General features: G+C 37.1%; 1 protein-coding gene across 1 annotated transcript; it reads left to right on the top strand.

Annotated features, from left to right (window-relative positions):
* Nucleotides 1-343: 343 nt before the first annotated feature.
* LOC309811278 (small ribosomal subunit protein uS19-like) lies at nucleotides 344-971 on the top strand (the record flags this gene model as incomplete). The annotated part of the gene is made up of 1 exon (XM_082633889.1): nucleotides 344-971. One exon carries the CDS (start codon nucleotides 344-346, stop codon nucleotides 764-766), a length of 423 nt encoding a protein of 140 aa, XP_082490015.1. The 3' UTR covers nucleotides 767-971.
* Between the last annotated feature and the right edge of the window lie 18,687 nt (nucleotides 972-19,658).

The following is a 19,658-nucleotide window of genomic DNA, read 5'->3' as shown; positions in this document are numbered from 1 at the left end:
TAGTCTATATGTCAATCCCAGTCTCCCAATTCATCCTCGCTTTCCTCCTCTGTGTCCACACATCCATTCTCTACATCTGCGTCTCTATTCTTGCCCTGCAAGTAGGTTCATCTGTACCATTTTTCTAGATTTCACATATATGCGTTAATATTTGGTATTTGTTTTTCTCTTTCTGACTTACTTCACTCTGTATGACAGACTCTAGGTCCATCCACGTCTCTACAAATGACCCTATTTTGTTACTCTTTATGGCTGAGTAATATGTAAATTGATACAGCCTCTATGGAGAACAGTATGGAGGCTCCTTAAAAAACTAAAACTAGTTTTCTGAAGAGCCAACAAGATGGCGGAAGTGGAGCAGAAGAAGTGGACCTTCCTCAAGTTCACCTACCACTGCATGGACCTCAACCAGCTGCTGGACATGTCCTGTGAGCAGCTGATGCAGCCGTACAGTGTGAGGCAGCGGCAGTGGCTGAACCACGGCCTCCAGAGGAAGCAGCACTTGCTGCTGAAGCGGCTGCACAAGGCCAGGAAGGAGGTGCCACCCATGGAGAAGCCTGAGTTGGTGAAGACGCACCTGCGCGACATGATCATCCTGACCGAGATGGTGGGCAGCATGGTGGGCGGCTACCATGGCAAGGTGGAAATGAAGCCTGAGATGATCGGCCACTACCTAGGTGAGTTCTCCATCACTTACAAGCTCATGAAGCACAACCGGCCTGGCACTGGAGCCACCCTCTCCTCCTGCTTCATCCCCCTCAAGTAGTCTGCTGGCCAATAAAGGTAGGAAAAAAAAAAACTAAAAATAGTACTACCATATGACACAATTCCACTACTGGGCATATACCCTGAGAAAACCATAATTCAAAAAGGCACATGCGCTCCAATGTTCACAGCAGCACTCTCACATAGCCAGAACATGGAAGCAACCTAAATGTCCATCGACAGATGAATGGATAAAGAAGATTCAGTACATATATACAGTGGGATATACAGGTGTAATGCAATTCCTAACAACATTCCAGAAATAGTTTTTATAGATATAGACAATATTATCCTAATTTTATATGGAACGGCAAAGGTACTCGAAGAGCTGAAACAATTTTTAAAAAGAAAAGTAAAGTAGGAGGAATCAGTCTACCTGATTTCAAGTCAATTTATAGCTACAGTAATGAAGACTGTGTGGTACTGGTGGAGGGATAGATACATAGATCAGTGGAACAGAATAAAGAGTCCAGAAATAAACCTACACAAATGTACCCAACTGTTACTTTTTAATTAAAACCATATTTAAAAAAAAAAAAAAGCAGTGTAAGATTCATTGCAATACTGAGAGGAAGGTACAGAGATTTCCAATATATCCCCTGTCCCACATGTGCATAGACTGACCCATTATCAATATCCCCCAAACAGCGGCACATTTGTTACAACTGATGTATCTACATCAACACATCATACTCACCAAAAGTCCATAATTTACATAATGGTTTACTCTTGGTGTTGGGCATTTTATGAGGTTAGATAAGTATATAATGACATGTATTTATCATACAGAGTATTTTCACTGCATTAAGAATCCTCTGTGCTCCACCTATTTATCACTTCCCCCACCCCAAAACCCTGCCTACCACTGACCTTTATACTATCTCCATAGTTTTGCCTTTTCCATCATGTCATATAGTTGTAAACATATATTATGTAGACTTTTCAGATTGGCTTCTTTCAATTTTTGATATTAATTTGTTTCTCCCATGTCTTTTCATGACTTGACAGCTCATTTCTTTTTAGCACTGAATAATATTCCATTTTCTGGGGATTCCACAGTTTACTTACCCATTCACCTGCTGAAGAATATTTTGGTTACTTCCAAGTTTTGGCAATTTTGAATAAAGCTGCTAAAAGCACACATGTGTAGGTTTTTATGTATGCATATGTTTTCAACTCATTTGGGTAAATACCAAAAAGCATGAATGATGGATTGCATGGTAAAACCGTATTTAGTTTTGTAAGAAACTGCCAAACTGTCTTCCAAAGTGGCTAAACCATTTTGCATTCCCACCAGCAAGGAATAAGAGTTCCTGTTGATCCACAACCCCATCAGCATTTGGTGTCGTAAGTTTTCTGGATTTTGACCATTCTGAAAAAATACGTAGTGTAAACTCGTTGTTTTAATCTGTTTTTTCCTGATGACATATGATGTGGAGAATCTTTTCATATGGTTACTTGCCATGTGTATATCTTCTTTGTTGAGGTATCTGTCCAGGTCTTTGGCTCATTTTAAAATCAGATTGTTTTCTCATGGCTGTTCTAAAAGTTCTTTGTGTATTTTGCAGAGCAGTCCTTTAAAGATGTGTCATTTTCACACTTTTTTTCAGTGTGTGGTTTGTCTTCTTATTCTCTTGAAAATGACATTCACAGAGAAGTTTTAAATTTTCATGAGGTCCAGCTTATCAATTATTTCTCACATGTACTGTACATTCAGTGTTGTATCTAAAAAGTCATTACCACACCCAACACTAGACTTTGTTCTGTGATATCTTCTAACTTAACAGTTTTCTGTTTTACCTTTAGGTGTATGATTCATTTTTAGTTAGTTTTTCTGACGGGTATGAGGTCTATGTCTAGATTCATTCTTTTGTATGTGAATATACAGTTGTTCCAACACCATTTTTTGAGAAGACTATCTTTGTTTCATTGTGTTGCCTTTGCTCCTTTGTCAAAGATCAACTGCTTACATTTGTGGGGTACTATTTCTGGGCTCTCTATTCTGATCCATTGATCTAGTTGATCTATTTAATTCTTTTGCTAATATAATATTGTCTTTGTTACTACAGCTTTATGGTAAGTCTTTAAGTCAGGTAGTGTCAGTCCTCCAACTTTGTTCTTCTCTTTCAATATTGTGCTTGCTATGCTGGGTCTTATTCCTCTCTATATAAACTTTAGAATCAATTTGCCTTTATCCACAAAATAAGTTTCTGGGATTTTGGAATTGCACTGAATCCACAGGTTAATTTGGAAATAACTGACATCTTGACAACATTGAGTCTTTTTAACCATGAACATGGAATATCTCCTCATTTATTCAGTTCTTCTTTCACTTCATTCAGCAGAGTTTTCTCGTTTTCCTCATGTAGATCTTACACATATTTTGTTAGTTTTATACCTAAGTATTTCATTTTTTTGGTTGTTTTTATAAATGGTATTGCATATTTAATTTCAAATTCCATTTGTTCATTGCTTGTATATAAGAAAGCTGTTAACTTCTGTATATTAACTGTATATCCTAAAACTTTGCTATGATCACATATTAGATTTTTTGGTTGATTCTTTTATATTTTCTACATTAACAGTCACGTCATCTGTGAACAAAGACAACTTCAGTTCTTTCTTCCCATTCTGTATACCATTTATTTATTTATTTATTTATCGATCAATCAATCTAATTCTTTATTTATGTCTAATTATATTAGCTAGAATTTCCAGCATGATATTGAAAAGGAGCGATAAGAGGAGACAACTTTGCCTGTATAGGGGCACACAGAGAGCTCTGCTTCCCTTATTTTACCCTTAGTTTAGATTCCTTTACCTGACTGTGTCACACCAACTGGCTATGTGATCAACAAGGAAGAACATGTGGAACCAGGTTGGGTGGAGAAGAGTTCAGGATAGAAATACTTAAAAAGTCTATATCTAAACAAGAGGAAAAAGAGAGGATGTTGTAGCAATTAGAACAAATTGACAAATTTCAAAGAGATGGTTTGCAGAAATATAAAAAATTAATAAAGTGGAACCTCAATTAAATAGGGCTGGGAGGCAAAAAGGGGGGGCTCTCATGACTGAGAAGATAGAACTGCCCAAAGTAAGAAGAAAGACTCCTCTTCTTTCCCATTACAGACTCAGCCAATGAAAAGCCATGGACTCTGTTTACTATATCCCTCCCAACTTCCTCTTTTTCCTCTATAAAATTGTTCTCCTTTCCTTGATGTGCAGGGACTTGCACATGACTCACCATGGATACAAACCGTGAACTGCAATTCTCTGCTGATTCCAAATAAACCCATCTTAACTGGAGAAATAAAAGGCAGTCTACTTATTTCAGGTCAAAATCTTGGTGACCCATATGGGGGACCACAGAAGACCCCTGAAGGCTCGAGGGCAGGTAAGCAAATGGGTATGAAACCCACAACTGTCACTCACTGCTTTCCTTACTGACCCTAGAATTTGAACATGTCTTTTTCCAGGATCCAAGCTCATACCCTCTTTGCAATTGAAGGTCTCCTGACTTTATTTGGGATTTATTTTAAAGTTTAATTTTTCTGGTTAAGGACTTGTTCTGCATGAGTCTGATTTTGAGATAAGACTATTTCAGCTAAAACTGGCTGAGAAACCGTCAGCACATTCCTTAGGGAACAGGAGCTGCTTTACTGAAACAGTGACGGTTAAGCCATCAGCCTATTTCAAAGGAATAGGCTATTCTCTGGACACTAGCTGAAAAAAAGCCTTTGGTTTGGCTCCTCCAAGACCAAACTGTTAACCTTAGAATTGGCTGGTACTAGTTTGAAAGCTGTTTGAATTGAGCTGTTTAAGCTGTAAGATGTTTGACCTGTTAAAAATTATTCTTTTACTCTGGAGAGAAACTTCTGAGAAACGAGATCCCAGGTAACTAAATATTTTGAGGGTGCACCCACTATAGGGACTCTAGCCAATTTAATATTTAAAAACCGCAATCTTTCCTCACACACATTTTTAATAAAATGGACCAACCTGACCAAAGGCAATATAGAATATCAATGACCATTATGGGGAACTTTTGAAATCCCATACTTAATTTCCTTAAAACTGAATTGGACTACAATAGCTCAAAAATTTCCAGAACTGAGTGGAATGCTTTTTTTCAATTGCTATTTTGAGGCTTCCCAATGGTAGCAGAAGTCTAAAATTGCCTCTCCGCAAAGTAAGATTTTAAGATTAACTGAGGCAAACAAACACTTAGAAGATAAAAATGCTCTTGAAGCCTCAGGCTCTCCTTCCTTTGCTTCTTTGACTCATGCTCCCCCTCCAGCTCCATCTTGTCTCTTTCCCTTGGCTCCTCATCAGACTCTGCCTCTGGTTCCCTCTACTTCTGACCCTTCTATACCACCTATGCCTCCTCCAGACCCTTGATTCCCCCATACTGATTCTCTCTCCAACCTTTTTTCTCTGAAATTCTCCCCACTCCCTTTTCCTATGAACTTATTAAAACCCATCCCTTTAAAATTAAACATTTTGAGGATCCAGAGGCTAAACCCCTATTTTTTTTTTTTAATATTCCCTGGACTAAAGCTGAATTGTGAACCATTGGTCCAAGATTTTCCCAGAGTAACTGAAGATCCTTACATATTTGCTGAGAAATTTAAACTTATCAACCTGGATTCTCTGAATTTCATCAGCTAGTTCATACACTTGCCAGTGAAAGTCAGGCCCAGCACTGGGTGAAAACCATTAATTGGGAAAATCTTGAAAGGTCTCTAGGATTACAACTGGGAGACCAGTCCACTAACTTATTATATGATCAGACTTGGGCATTTGCTAGGTGACTTCACTAGGCAATTCCTAGGGCTGTTGATTGGAACAAAATTTAGACTTGCACACAAAAATCTGAGGAATCCAATCATGACTATTACAACTGACTTTAGATTATTTTTAAAGAAAATTCTGGTATTCCTTCAGATGTTGATTCCACCTGGGTAGCTTTTAACTCTATGTTTATTAATGGGTTGAATTTCGACCTATCCATTCTAGCAAAAAGGGCCAGGATGGAATGGGAAACTATGTCTACTCCAGATTTACTTAATCCAACAAACCAGCTCTCTCACACTCTAGATGAGTCACTTCACAGGAAGACTGCCAAAATTCTTAATCTTCAACACCAGCAAATGAAGGCTGCTAAACAAAACCAAAACACTCCTAGCTTCTGCTATTATTACAAAGAGCCAGGATACTGGAAAAGAGATTGTTATAAATGTAAGTGCTTTAGGCACCTTCAGCCCTCTAACCAGCCTTTCTAATGTCCTCCCAATTTTCAATGACAGGACTCTGAAGAACTACAGAGACTTTTCCTTATCCTACCTCTAGATTGGTTTGGACAAACATTTTTCCAGATTGGGGATGAATCTCTTCCAGTCCTAATTGACACTGGAGCCACATTTTTGGTGCTCAACACCAATACTATAAAGAAGCCCCTATTTCAGAGTACTAAAGCAGTTCAAATAGTGGGGATCTCTAATGAACCTCAACAGGTCCCTGTGTCTGAACCCATTCTGTTTTACTTAGGCCCTTTGAGAGAAACACACCATTTCCTTCTTAGTTCCTCTGCCCCTACTCATTTATTAGGCTAATACTTCTTAGAGAAGCATGATGCCAGATTTTTTTTCCCCAACAGGAGAGAAAAACTCTGGAATTTAACAGCAATCATCAAACTGAACTAAATGACCTTTTGACCTTCTTATTTATTCTGTCTCTGATGATACTAGAACTGACTCTTGGAAACACTGATCACTTGTCCCTTTTGAATTGTTACCACCCTCTTTATAGGCAAAATATCCAACTGATATTGGCAAAATTCACAGCACACCTCCCATCAGGATTCAAATAGAGGCCTCAAAACCTCTCCCCAGAATCAGTCAACACCCTATAAGTAAAGAAGCCCTTCAGTGTATAAAGCCCATAATAGAAGATTACAAACTTCTAGGCTTCATTATGCCTTATACTGCTAGCCCACATAACAATTCCATTTTTCCAGTATGAAAACCTAAGAGCCAAGGGTGGAGGTTAGTCCAGGGTCAATAAACAACATTGTTATCCCTCAACACCCTGTTGTTGCTAACCTTCATTCACTACTAACATCTATTCCCACCAGATGTCAATTCTTTATTATGACTGATTTAAGCAGTGCATTCCTTAGTATTCCAGTTGATGAAGTTACCCAGTACCTTTTGGGCTTCACTTGGGAAGAAAAACAATTCACCTGGATAGTAATGCCTCAAAGTTTTACTGAAAGTCCTTCTTATTTCTCACAAATCCTGAAGGCTGATATGGGTAATATAAAGAGGCTCTACTTTGTTTCAATATGTAGGTTATTTGCTTCTTTGTTCTCCTTCTCAGTCTCCTCACAGGAAGAAAACATCCATTGCTTAGACTTTTAGCCTCAAAGGGACATAAGGTCATCAAAGAAAATTTGCATTTTGCCCAAACCCAGGTTTGATATTTAGGGCATCTGATATCAGGACAATCATTAGAACTAGATCCACATAGACCTCATGATGTCCTAAGCTTCCCAAAACCCTGAAGTAAGCATCAACTGTGAGGTTTTCTCCATCTAGTTGGTTATTGCTAAAATTGGATTCCATATTTCTCTCTTACAGATCAGCCTCTGTACGTTTTACTAAAGAATAACAAGCCTGACCCATAGTATAGGAAGAGCCAGATAACATAAACTTTAAGGCTTTTAAGGTAGAGTTTAATAAATCTACCTCCCTTGAGCAACCCAATAATCAGATTTCTCTTTTTCTTTTTGTACTGAACAGGAAGGAAATGCCCTTGAGATACTGTAATCAGCAAATGGACCCTGTGGGATGGAGATACCCCCCTTGTTTTAGAGCCATTACTGTCATTGTCCTTTAGTTAAACCACTGAGAAAATCTTTGTGGGATCCCCTTTAACCATTTTTGTACCTCATACAATAAAAGCTCTCCTGAATTCTCATCACACTCAACATTACCCAGCCAGCTGCTTCACCTCTAGTGAAATCCTTTTGTTAACTGCTCCTCACATAACTCTTACACTGTAGTAACCTTAACCCTACTTTTCTCCCCTCTATCACTGACAAAGCCCCTCACAACTGCTTAATGCTGATAGATTACCTCCTGACTCCCTGTGATGATCTGCAGGATACTCCTTCGGGTAACACTGACTTCTCATGGTTTCACTGATGGTTCTTATATAAAAGATGACAATGGCAAATATTGTGCTGGGTATGCTATTGCTACGCTTTTTGATGTTGTTGAGGCAGCATCTATACCTATGGCTATTTCAGCTCAACAGGCTGAATTATATGCTCTTACACTGGTTTGTATTTTACCCAAGGACAAAATTGCCAAAATTTATATTGACAGCAGATATGCTCTTGGAGTAGCTTGTGATTTTGGAATGTTGTAGAAGCAGTGTGGCTTCCTTACTTCCATCTGAAATAAAATTAAAATGGCTTCTATGTTCAGGAATTATTAGACACATTACTTTTACCTGTCACTTTAGCTATAAGTAAGATTCTGGGGCATTCTAAACTTGATACTCTGTAGTTAAGGGAAATCACCTTGCTGATATTTTCACAAGGAGTGTTGCCCTGAAAGGGACCAAGAGCAGCCAAATCTCTGTCATGGTCCAAGGAATCTTTCCCCAAATAATACCTTAGAAAAGTTGGCTAGAGAAACCCATCAATAAGCCCCAGAAAAGGACAAAAGAGATTGTAGGTTCAACAACTGTAGGTTTGATAAAAAGAGAAAGTTTTGGCTTGGATCAACTAACAACCCAGTCTTACTGGAGACTCTAAAATTCCCACCCCTCATCACTGTACATGTGTTAAACCATTGGCCTACAGACAAAAGGATAGTTTTCATGAATCAATATTGATGGGGAAATATTTACAAGGCCATAAAAGGTGCCTATCTGACTTGTCTCACTTGTCCAAAATACAATCCAGAGAAGCCTATTTGTATTGCTCCCAGACATTTTAAACTTCTTAATGGACCATTCGAGGTCTGGCAAATTGATTTCATACAACTTCCTCCATCTTATGGATATAAATATGTTTATTCATGATTTGGATGTTTCATACTAGACTGAAGACTTCCCTTGTGGACAAGCTACTGCCTCTTCTGTGGTTAAAGTCTTTTTGGAAAAGATTATCCCTACCTGTGGAAGTCCTCTCAAACTTCACAGTGATTGAGGAATACATTTTACTGTCCAGATACTTTGACAAGTCTGTGCTGTTTGGCCAGTTTTATATCACTTTCACTATGCTTGTCACCCTTAGTCTTTTGGTTTAGTCAAACATAGTAATGACATAATTAAGACTCAACTGGCACAATTTTAGAGGCCCTCAAACATGACACACCTAAGGTAAGCACTGAACCATGACTGGACCTGCACATCATTTGGTGACCTGAAAGTACAGATTTCCCAGAATTGAAGCAGACCACATATGATGAAACATATGTTTCCAAGATACCTGAACCAGGCCTGTTGGAAGTCTGTCACCAAACATTTGATGATGATGTAACACTTCAGATGATCTCCAATGATTACAATCTTGGTAACATATGGACTCTACATAAAAAGTACCTGAGAGTTCTACCCCCTACCTCTCTTTGTTACTCAAATGTGACTTCAACAGGTTTCCTATCTGTGCACTTTCCTTTCAACGTGAGACCCTACACCCAGGAAAGGTCCTTTTTGGCATTGAGGGACAAAAAACTGTTGAAATGAGAAAGCCTGACTCTTGATCATAAATATCTTGATTAAAAGGGATTTGAAATGTAAAAAATTAATAAACAAGAACCTCAATTAAATATAGGTGGGAGACCAGAATGGGGACTTCTCATGCCCTGAGACAACAGCAAAACCCAAAAGGAAAAAGAAAAACCCCTCTTCTTTCTTAGCAAGTATTCAGCCATTGAAAAACCATGGACTCTTATGTTTTCTACAGCCCTCCTAACTTCCTCTTCCCTTCTATAAAACTGCTTTGTTTTGTTTTTCCTTCTCATGCTGTTCAGACACTTGCACATAAGGCTCACCTTGGTTGCAGACCTCAAATTGCAATTCTCTGCTGATCCCAAAGGAACCCATTTTTGCTGGGGAAATATCAGGCAGTCTATTTATTTTAGGTCAACAGAAACCAGTATGGCAAAAAAGTTAAAGCTTTTCCTGAAGTAAGGCAAAAGTAAAAAAAAAATAATTTAAATGAGGATAATTAATGCCCTCCAACACACACACACAAAGCCAACTACATATATGATGAATGTGTTTACTCTGATAGGCCCTGTGATATTTATGATCCTCGCAGCAATCCTAAAGAGAAGATTTAATTCCAACTTTTACAGAGATGATAGTAACTCTCAGGGAATTTAAATAAATTATAACCCAGGTCACTAAGACCTAGGATAGCAGAGATGGGATTTGAACCAAATCTGCTTGTCCAATTTCATAATCTTTAGGTTATAACCCACAACATAGGTTATCTTTATTCAAGCTGACAACAAAAAACATCCTTTACCTACCTACTTCTCTAGTGAAAGGAAACATATTATACTTTACTCTTTAAAAAGTCAATCATCTTTCACTTACTTACACAGAGCAACAGAGTGTGAAAAAACCATCAGAGGGATTTTAAAAGTAGCATGCACAATATAATAAACAGGTCTGTGCTAGGCTCATTAGAGCTATCATCTCCAATATTCTCAATTATCAAGATGGAGAGTTAATATTAACCCCACGTTATAGACAACAGACTCAACAAGGATAACCTCTTTGAGGGTACCCTATCTTTAGACAAACGAAGGCAGACTGAAAGAATAGGAAGTTAAAGGGATAAAACATGGAAAGAAATTCAACATTTTATTTTTGTAACTAAAATCACTACATTTCTAGAAGTTTTAATGAGACCATGAGCTTTATTTCAGGCAGCCACAATTATACTTCTGATATCCTATTTAATGATTAGATTTATTTTCTTTTCAAATGTGGAATATTCTATTCCATAATGCATAGAAGCTAGTTGAATAAAATTATATAAATATGGAAGTTTCATAATTATATATAAGTATGTGAAAACAATTGCTCAAAAATGGGTTAATAGTATTTTCTAAGGGCTCACTTCAAAGAAACTTAGCTTTTGTCTTTTCCTCTTTTTTAATCTGCTAAATTAGGTTATTGGCAACCCAAGTTGCTCCTCCCAGACTACAGTCAACTGGTGGCATGTTAAGAGCTAAGGAAAGCGCTTGAAGAGGTAGCTTTTCTTAAGAGGCAATCCCCTTCCTTTTATCTTGCCCAAAGACAAGAAAATTATTTTCCTCCATTCTTCAGGAGGCCTGAAATCTCTCCTCCATCATATACACTCAAGAACCCCCAACTTGGGCTGGGGTGCACAGGAGACGGTCTTCCATTAGGTGTCAGTTCCTTTTACCCTGGAAATATGGGCAAAATGCTGAGAGTATATTTCTTGTCACCACTCATTAATCAAAACAGAACCATAATAAAGACAGATCAGAGAGTAAAATAACCAAAAAGAAAAAAAAGAAAAAAGAAAAAACAACTTGGAAATACTCCTCACAGAATTTTATTAGATGTTCAGTTACACATTTGCATTTTACTTTCAGGAGATAAATACTAGTATTAGGAGGTACACTAAAGTCAGTCAGGTCACAATATTTTTTCATTTATATAATTTACTCTTAAGTCACATCACTTGAATCTTTATGAATTGAAGGATGCAATTTATTTAAGATTAATCTGTTCATATTCTAAATGCATAATAATATTTGAATAAAGTTGGATAATGTGAATATTGATACCCCAAAGCTTAAAATTTATGTAACTTGATCATGTAAATTGACCATTAAAAATATCTAAAATCATCAGTAAAATTTCATAAGCCATTAACATTTTCACTAGATATTAATCTATATTTTGTGTTTCCCATGACACTATTTAAAAAAGTGAATCCTACAACCCAAGTCAAATATTGAATTATTTTCAAACTATTTAAAGAAAAGTTTGGAAATGGGACAGATATTCTAAATCTCAAAATTAAGTCTCTTTTTCTAAACAGTTGTTCTACATCTAACCTTTTCCTCAGATTTTGTGCCATTCCATTATACATACTGGAAACCAGTGATTAATATATAAATATACCTTATATTGTGTGTTTGTTATCAAATACCAAATGTAAAGAGCTAAGAAATAGCAAAAGAAATTGCAACAGTGCCATTCAGAAGCTTGTTCAGTTTACCGATAGAAACATTCTTTTTTAACTTTTAGATCAATATATGCCATTTACTAAATTTTAAGAGCCAATAATTTGTTATCAAGTATACCTTTATTAGTTATTGCCAATGCCTTTTTAAAAATAAAACTCATATTTTAAGAATATCATGAAGGTAAATATGTGTCTAAATCATCTACTCATACGGATGGAATAAGAGGTCATAGGCAAAGTGCTTTGACAGATCTTTTAACTATAATAGATAGGGATTAACCTTAAACATAGTGCCAAAATACCACCTCTTTTTAGCTTACAATGGTTAAAAAAAATAAAACAGGAAAAGGCTCTTTATAAATGCATGAACACAGTTTTAAAAAGCCTTCCCACTCTCTACTGCGAAAATATAAATTATATACTTTGCAACCAGCTGTAATGGTAGGCATAGGCAGCTGGTCCAATTTAGTGTATAGTACTATTGTACATATTGTTTGATGCACAAATTACTTATAATTTCTAGAAGTGCATCTTTGCAGTTTGATATTTTTTAGTAGCACTCCAACAACTTGAAAAGTTGTAGACTTTTGGAGAGGCTAGTTTTGAATAGGCTTTACCATTGCTGAGTGTGTTTTTCAACATCACGGTTCACAATAGTCATATTATATGTTCAAAAAAGTAAACAGCAATGCAAGATGTTTTCCACAGACTTTAGGAAAGAACTTAGAGAAATTTTGATGATTTTCATGTTTTGATTCTTGAAGATGAATCTTTAGCTGTGTCCACTGCAAAAGTATATTTGTACCTAAAAATCTGCCATCATCATAATTAGCAAAAATAATTCAAAACTTTAGACAATATTGAATTTGGGTCAAGTATGTTGGAAAAGAATTCATGAATTTGAGCACAGAGTTATTAAAGGAAAACTCTTGGTTTTCTCAAACTAAAGAGGAAAAGCAAGCACCTAGATTAAAATCAAAAGGTCATTTTACCTACTGTGAAATTGTAAGAAGGATGAATCAAGCATTCTTCCAAGTACCTGAAGTTGTCTTTTCATATGTGTCTTTTCATATGTTGAATCAAGAGGAGGGAAGGTTAAAAATCCCTTTTCTCTCTTTCAGTCCCTGTCACTGCAAGCCCTGTGCCTTAGGATGGCTTCTTTTGTAAGTGTAAATCCTGTTTTTCCTGGCTTCTACAACCCCTTGTCCAGCCTGCATATTGCTGCTGCCACAGAGCACTACCCACATTTTTGCCCCTGAAGGTGCATTTTGATGACATACCAGCTTCTCTAGTATATTCTTCTACTGTTCTATCCGTATTATTCTCCTGCCATGATAATCACAAATGATATGTCAAAAATGGAATTGTAAAAGTTCTGTAAACTGTCATCAAATGGACTCTAAGTGATTCTCAATGGTCTCTTCCCTAAATGTTTCCTTTGGTCTTTAAGGCTCCCTGCATTCCTTTGTAGGCTTAAATAAGGATTAACTCATTATGGCCCTTGTAGATCTCCTCCACTGACCCTGGCCTTCTGTTCTAAGTATTTTATCCTTATTCTCTCTTCTATTTTCCGCATTCATGAAGCACTTTCTTTTAAAACTGACATTAACTTTATCTGTACTCCTTTGTAGGAGGTTCTTAATAGCACTGTACAGAAATAGAAACATAGGACAAGTCTACACAACTACATCCAAGTATATAGATATTGTGACTGATTTCACCTTTTGCATAAGGTTTCAATGATATTTTACATATCGCTTCATGACTCATAGATTGCTACTTCTAGTACAGACATCTCTCTGAGTCCCTGATCCATTGATTGAGTTATATGTATGGCTTCTCAATTTGAAGGCACAATGAGACCTCCAACTCAACTGAACCTATCAGTCTACTTCCCATTCCCCAGATCACTCTTCCTCCCAAACTTCATGTATCAGGGAGCACAACTACCGAACATCAAGTTTCCTAAGTCAAAAAATTGGACATCACCCTGTATTATTTGTTAGGGTTGTCAAAATAAAGTACTACATATTGGGTGGCTTACCAGAAGATTTGTTTTCTCACACTTCTGGAAGACATAAATCAAAGGTCAAGGTGTTGGCAAGGGTGGTTTTGTCTGAGGTCTCTTTTCTGGGTTTGTAAATGACTATCTTCTTCCTAAGTCTTCATATGATCTTGCCTCTGTACCTGTGTTCAAATTTCTTCTTATTATTAATGATGCCAGTCATACTGGATCAGGGCCCAAACTAAAGGCCTTGTTTTAACTTAACTAATTAAAGACCGTATCTCCAAATACACTCATATTCTGAGGTATTAGGGATTAGGACTTCAACATGAATTTTAGCATAATGTATCCCTAATCTCTCCCTCATCCTCATTCTGCTATCTCCAATCAATCACCAAGCCCTGTTGATTCTACCTAATAAATATGTCTCTAATATGTCTACCCTTCTCCATCACAGTGCACTAATTTAATGTACAACAGCATCAGGTTTCACTTAGATTTCTGTAAAGACTCCTAGTCTCATTTTGTTCCAATCATTTCACCATATCACAGTTAAAATGAACTTTCTGAATCCAGATCTAATTATATCACAATAGTGAGTATAGCAAGTAGTGTCAGGAGCTCAGATGAGCTGCCAGGTATCAGAGGAGCTCATTAAAAAAACAAGCCCAGGGGCTTCCCTGGTGGCGCAGTGTTTGAGAGTCCGCCTGCCAATGCAGGGGACACGGGTTCGTGCCCCGGTCTGGGAGGATCCCACATGCCGTGGAGCGGCTGGGCCTGTGAGCCATGGCCGCTGAGCCTGCATGTCCGGAGCCTGTGTTCCGCAACAGGAGAGGTCCGTGTACCGCAAAAAACAAAAAACAAAACAAAACAAAAAAACAAGCCCAAAATGAAAGAGTTAAGCCTTTAATCACTTAAATTGCCATGGCATAAGCAATAGTCTCAACTGGAGAAAGTGCTGACTCCCCTGTTCCATTTTCCCCCATGGAAGCGTGCACCAGGTTAGATCAGGTTAGGTAGATCAGCACAGACATGAGGATCACCTCACTTTTGATGGAATGCTGAACAAAAGGCTCCAGCAGTTTGACAGACCCTGAGCCTGGCGTGAGGATGAGGAAGAGGGCTAGGAGTGGAAAAGTACTGGATACTGAGTCAGATGGGAAAAAGTATCTTGAAGGTTTCCCCTTCCTTTCCTTTCTTCTATAATGAGGCTTCGGTAGAAGTGCCTGAAGAGGACAACTGCCCAAAGCCTAGACAGAAGGAGATAGAAATGAGATGTCCAGGCTAGGAATAGGATATCCTCAGGAGCATGAGTGGCCAGGGGAGCCTGAGTCGTGGCCAGGGGAGCTCGAGTCTTTGGTTGCAACTCCCTTGAGAGCAACTGCAGTGTTCTGGCTATACGCCAAGGCTAGGGTGTGTGTGTGTGTGTGTGTGTTGGAAGGATGGGGTGGGGGGGTAGCTTTACCCCATAAGACCTAGCAGGTAAAGTCTTTGTAATCACCTATTGGCAAGCCTAAAAAATGACACAGAAGATTTTAACCAGGAACTAAGTTCCTCAAGTAGATTTAAATTTTAGAAATTGGGTTAAGAATCCATGGTTCAAATCCTGACTCCAATATTTACAAGCTGTATCATCTTGGGGCAGTATCTTAAGCTTTCTGTACTTTACTTCCCCAAATTAAATTTGGTATGGTATGTGTGTTTTAAATGAGTTAATAAAAGATTCTTAGAACATCACCTTGCACATACTAATTGATCAATACATGTTAATAACCATTGTTATACTTATGATAATTATCATTATAATTTTCATAAAATATATATATATATATATATATATATATAATCAATTTAATCACCTTACAGTTTCAGCTTATAAATAAATATGTTTCTTTGGACAGTATAAAAGAATAATAAAAAGAATAAATGGCCATGATACAGTGCAAATTATCTCTTTTAAATCCTTGCTAAGGTGAAGCAAGGTAGGTAAATATTTCTATATTTAAAAATGAATTGCCTATGAGAATATAATAAATACTAAATTATGCTAAACAGACATATTTTCCTGTCTTAAAGGTGAAACATGTAAAGCTTTTATCTTTTCTCTCAAAAAATAAAAAGATGGTCATCTATCAACATTCTGGTGCTATAGATCAAAATACATTAATATATCCAACACAAATAATAAAATTACTTTAACAGTTACACTTTTTATTCCTGGGTTAAAATGTTCTGGACAATAAATGAGGAAACAATATGATGGCTTTTATTCATAGAAGTAAGATCAGTTCAATACTTGGTTGAATGTTTAGAAGGATTACTTCATTATCTGAGTTTTGATCATCCTTTTCTTATTTTAAATTTCTATATTTCTAAATATATTGTAGCCTTTCCAAAAAAGAGAAATTTTTAAAATATTCATTTAGCATAAATTCCAAGGAATAACTTTATTAATCTGAGGGGGAAACATAGAATTAAATTTCAAAGAGCAAGCTGCATTTCACTACTGACAATATCCAAATTTATGTAGTGTAATCACTTTCATTTAAGCATATCTGAGGACCTTCCTCTACCAGCATGCATACCTTCTCTATTGTCTATTATCTATTATCACCATCAGTTAACAATCTCACCATCTTTTCTTCTATTTCTTTTCATGTGAAAATATATGAGTAAAGAGTCTCAATGTTATACTATTGTTTTGCCTGTGAAAGTAGGATTTCTGCTTAACTGCAAGGCTAAGTGGTCAAACAACCTGGTTAAAAGTATAAGCAGGTAGTGACAGACTAGAAGACAAAACATCGAATCCTGAGACTCAGTTTGTATTGAATCTATATCCCACATGCCAAAATCATTTGGCTACCCATAGTTTAAGGGATCCAAGGGAACACTTCAAAGAAATAGATACAAGGGAGGATGAGACTTTGAACTAGGAGATTCTTTTAGAGTGGAAACACGAATTGCCAAAAAAATCCACAGATGTTCGCCACATGAACAGGTGAAAAAATACTACTCTTTCAAATATATTTATCAAAGTCTTTTCTGCCTTTCTGTAATTTCATTTTAAATGGGCCTTACTTTTCAGCTGTTCTCTGCTTAAAAACCCTACTAAGTAAAGACAGATTGTATGACTTCATTAAACGTGGTGAGCCAGAATCTCAAGGACTTTTCTGAGCCTCTTTTCTTGGCATATGTAATTTTCTAATTGCTGTTCTCTAAAGCAAGAACTACAATTAGAAAAGTGTTATCTGAGGACACAACTCAACTGAACGTTATTTAGCATTTCAATTTGTTTCTAGCATTGAATGACCATAATGTAAATTCTACTTGAAAACTTGGTTTGTCATAATCACCTGCAATTGAGTTTATGGTTAATCCACAGGTATGGATTCCCTTTTTTCAAATCTTCATTGGACCATAAGCATACTCATTAGCACCCAGAAAAAGTTCATTGGAAATGCCCGTAATAGCAATTAACATAAGGAAGTCAGAACAGCATAGAATATTTTTTAAATGTATTCATTTATTTACTTATTAGTACCACTGTGGATTTATTAAGATGGTCTGTGGTAAAGATGACTACACATTCTTTTCTACTACTTCTGAAAGATGGTGTTTAATTCCCTTACCATGAATCTGAGCTGGCCTCAGTGAATTGTTTGGCCAATAGAATATTGCAGGAATGTTTTGAGATTTCTAAGGCTAAGTTGAAAGGCTCGCTGCTTCCATCTGGGCCTCTTGGAACACCTGCTGGTTGAAATCACTTGCCAGTTTGTGAGGAAGCACATGCAGACCCATGGAGAGGCTCATCTGAGGCACCCAGATTACACCCTCACTGAGCTCCCTCCCAGCTGACAGCCAATACCAATTTGCTAGCCATCTGAGTGAGCCACCTTGGAAGTGAATCCTCCAGCTTCACTCCACCCATCCTAGTGATGCTACATCAAGCAGAAAAGCCATTCATGTCTAGATCTGCAAAAACTGCAGATTTGCGAGCAAAATTAATGACTGCTGTTATTTTAAGTTGCTAAATTTTAAGATAATTAGTAATACAGCAATAAGTAACCAGAGCAAGGACCATGGCTTAAGCGAAGTTATGCAAACAATAAGGGGTAAAAGAGATTATTTTTTTTACTTATTCAATGTATTATTATTGATTTTATCATTATTCTCCTTAGAGTTCAGTTATTAATGCATATTCTTGTAGTCCACCAATACAGGTTTCTGTAAAACTTGAAATTTCTCTAAATTGTTTTCACTGATTGTCATGTCTTAAAGAGAACCCTCCAAGAGTTTCCTATCAGAAGTTTCCTTAGAGAACTTCCTCTACCCAGATAAGTCTTAGTATTGGGAACTAAGGACATATATCAGTCTGCTCAAAACATTATTCTACATAGGATAAAAATTAATATGAAATGAGGAAAGTGATGATAAAAAACACTGTTGACATAGTGAGAACACTAGTTCCACCAAACTCTTCCTCCCTACCTCAGTGGCTGACAACATCAACTACCCAGTTACGCAGAACCAAAAGGTAGGCATCCTCTATATCACTCACACTTTGATACTCAATTCACCATGGGTTACATCCAAACTATAGCTCATTCTTGCCCACTTATCTCCATCACCTTTGTAACCTCCACGGGTTAAGTCACTATCCTTTCTTACCTGCACAACCACAAAAACAGAATTCCCTAATTCCCTTTTTCTTCAATATAATCCATTCTCAAAGTGAAGCTAGAGTGATTTTTTTTTAAAAGGAAAATGATACCTAGTGTACACTGCTGAAAATTCTAAAATGAAAACTCTACAGATCTTTGCAAGACCTGATCTCCAGTTATTTTGTCCAGGTATCTATGTTTTGACCATATCATCTTTTTTCTGTTCCTCAGACACTACACACATCTTTTCTTCCTTTTCTACCACAGAGGCTCTTCATTAATGTCTTGAATACTCTAACCCAGTGGTCCCCAACCTTTTTGGCACCAGGGACGAGTTTCGTGGAAGACAATTTTTCCATGGACCAGAGTCGGGGGGTGGTTTGGGGATGATTCAAGTGCATCATATTTATTGTGCACTTTATTTCTATTATTATTACATTGTAATATATAATGAAATAATTATACAACTCTCCATAATGCTGACATGAGATGGAGCTGAGGAGGTAATGGGAGCAATGGGATGGGGAGCAGCTGTAAATACTGATGAAGCTTCGCTCACTCACCCGTCACTCACCTCCTGCTGTGCAGCCCGGTTCCTAACAGGCCATGGACCGCTACAGGTCCACGGTCTGGGAGTTGGGGACCCCTGTTCTAACCTGGATCTTCAAGTAGCAGACTTGTTTCTTAGATCTCAGATTTCAATCCAAGTAACCCTGACCATGAAGCAATATAAAGTTATTTCCCTTTTTCAGTATCATTCAATATTAGTTTCTTAATAAAACTAACCACAGTCTGAAATTACTTTGTTGATTTGTGATTTATTAAATATTCACCCTCTTCACTCAGTACACAATGCTGCAAGAATGGAGAATATACTCTTTGCTGTCCCAGAGCTGAGAAATGTCCTGGTTCATGGTAGGTTCTGCATACATATCTATTAGATGAACAAATGAATAATTCTTATATTTGTTTCTATGTGTCT

The sequence above is a fragment of the Mesoplodon mirus genome (assembly GCF_964341445.2).
Source record: "Mesoplodon mirus genome assembly, chromosome: 10".
Lineage (NCBI taxonomy): Eukaryota > Metazoa > Chordata > Mammalia > Artiodactyla > Ziphiidae > Mesoplodon > Mesoplodon mirus.
Note: the sequence above shows the minus strand (reverse complement) of the source record. Positions and strands in the feature narration are given on the sequence as shown.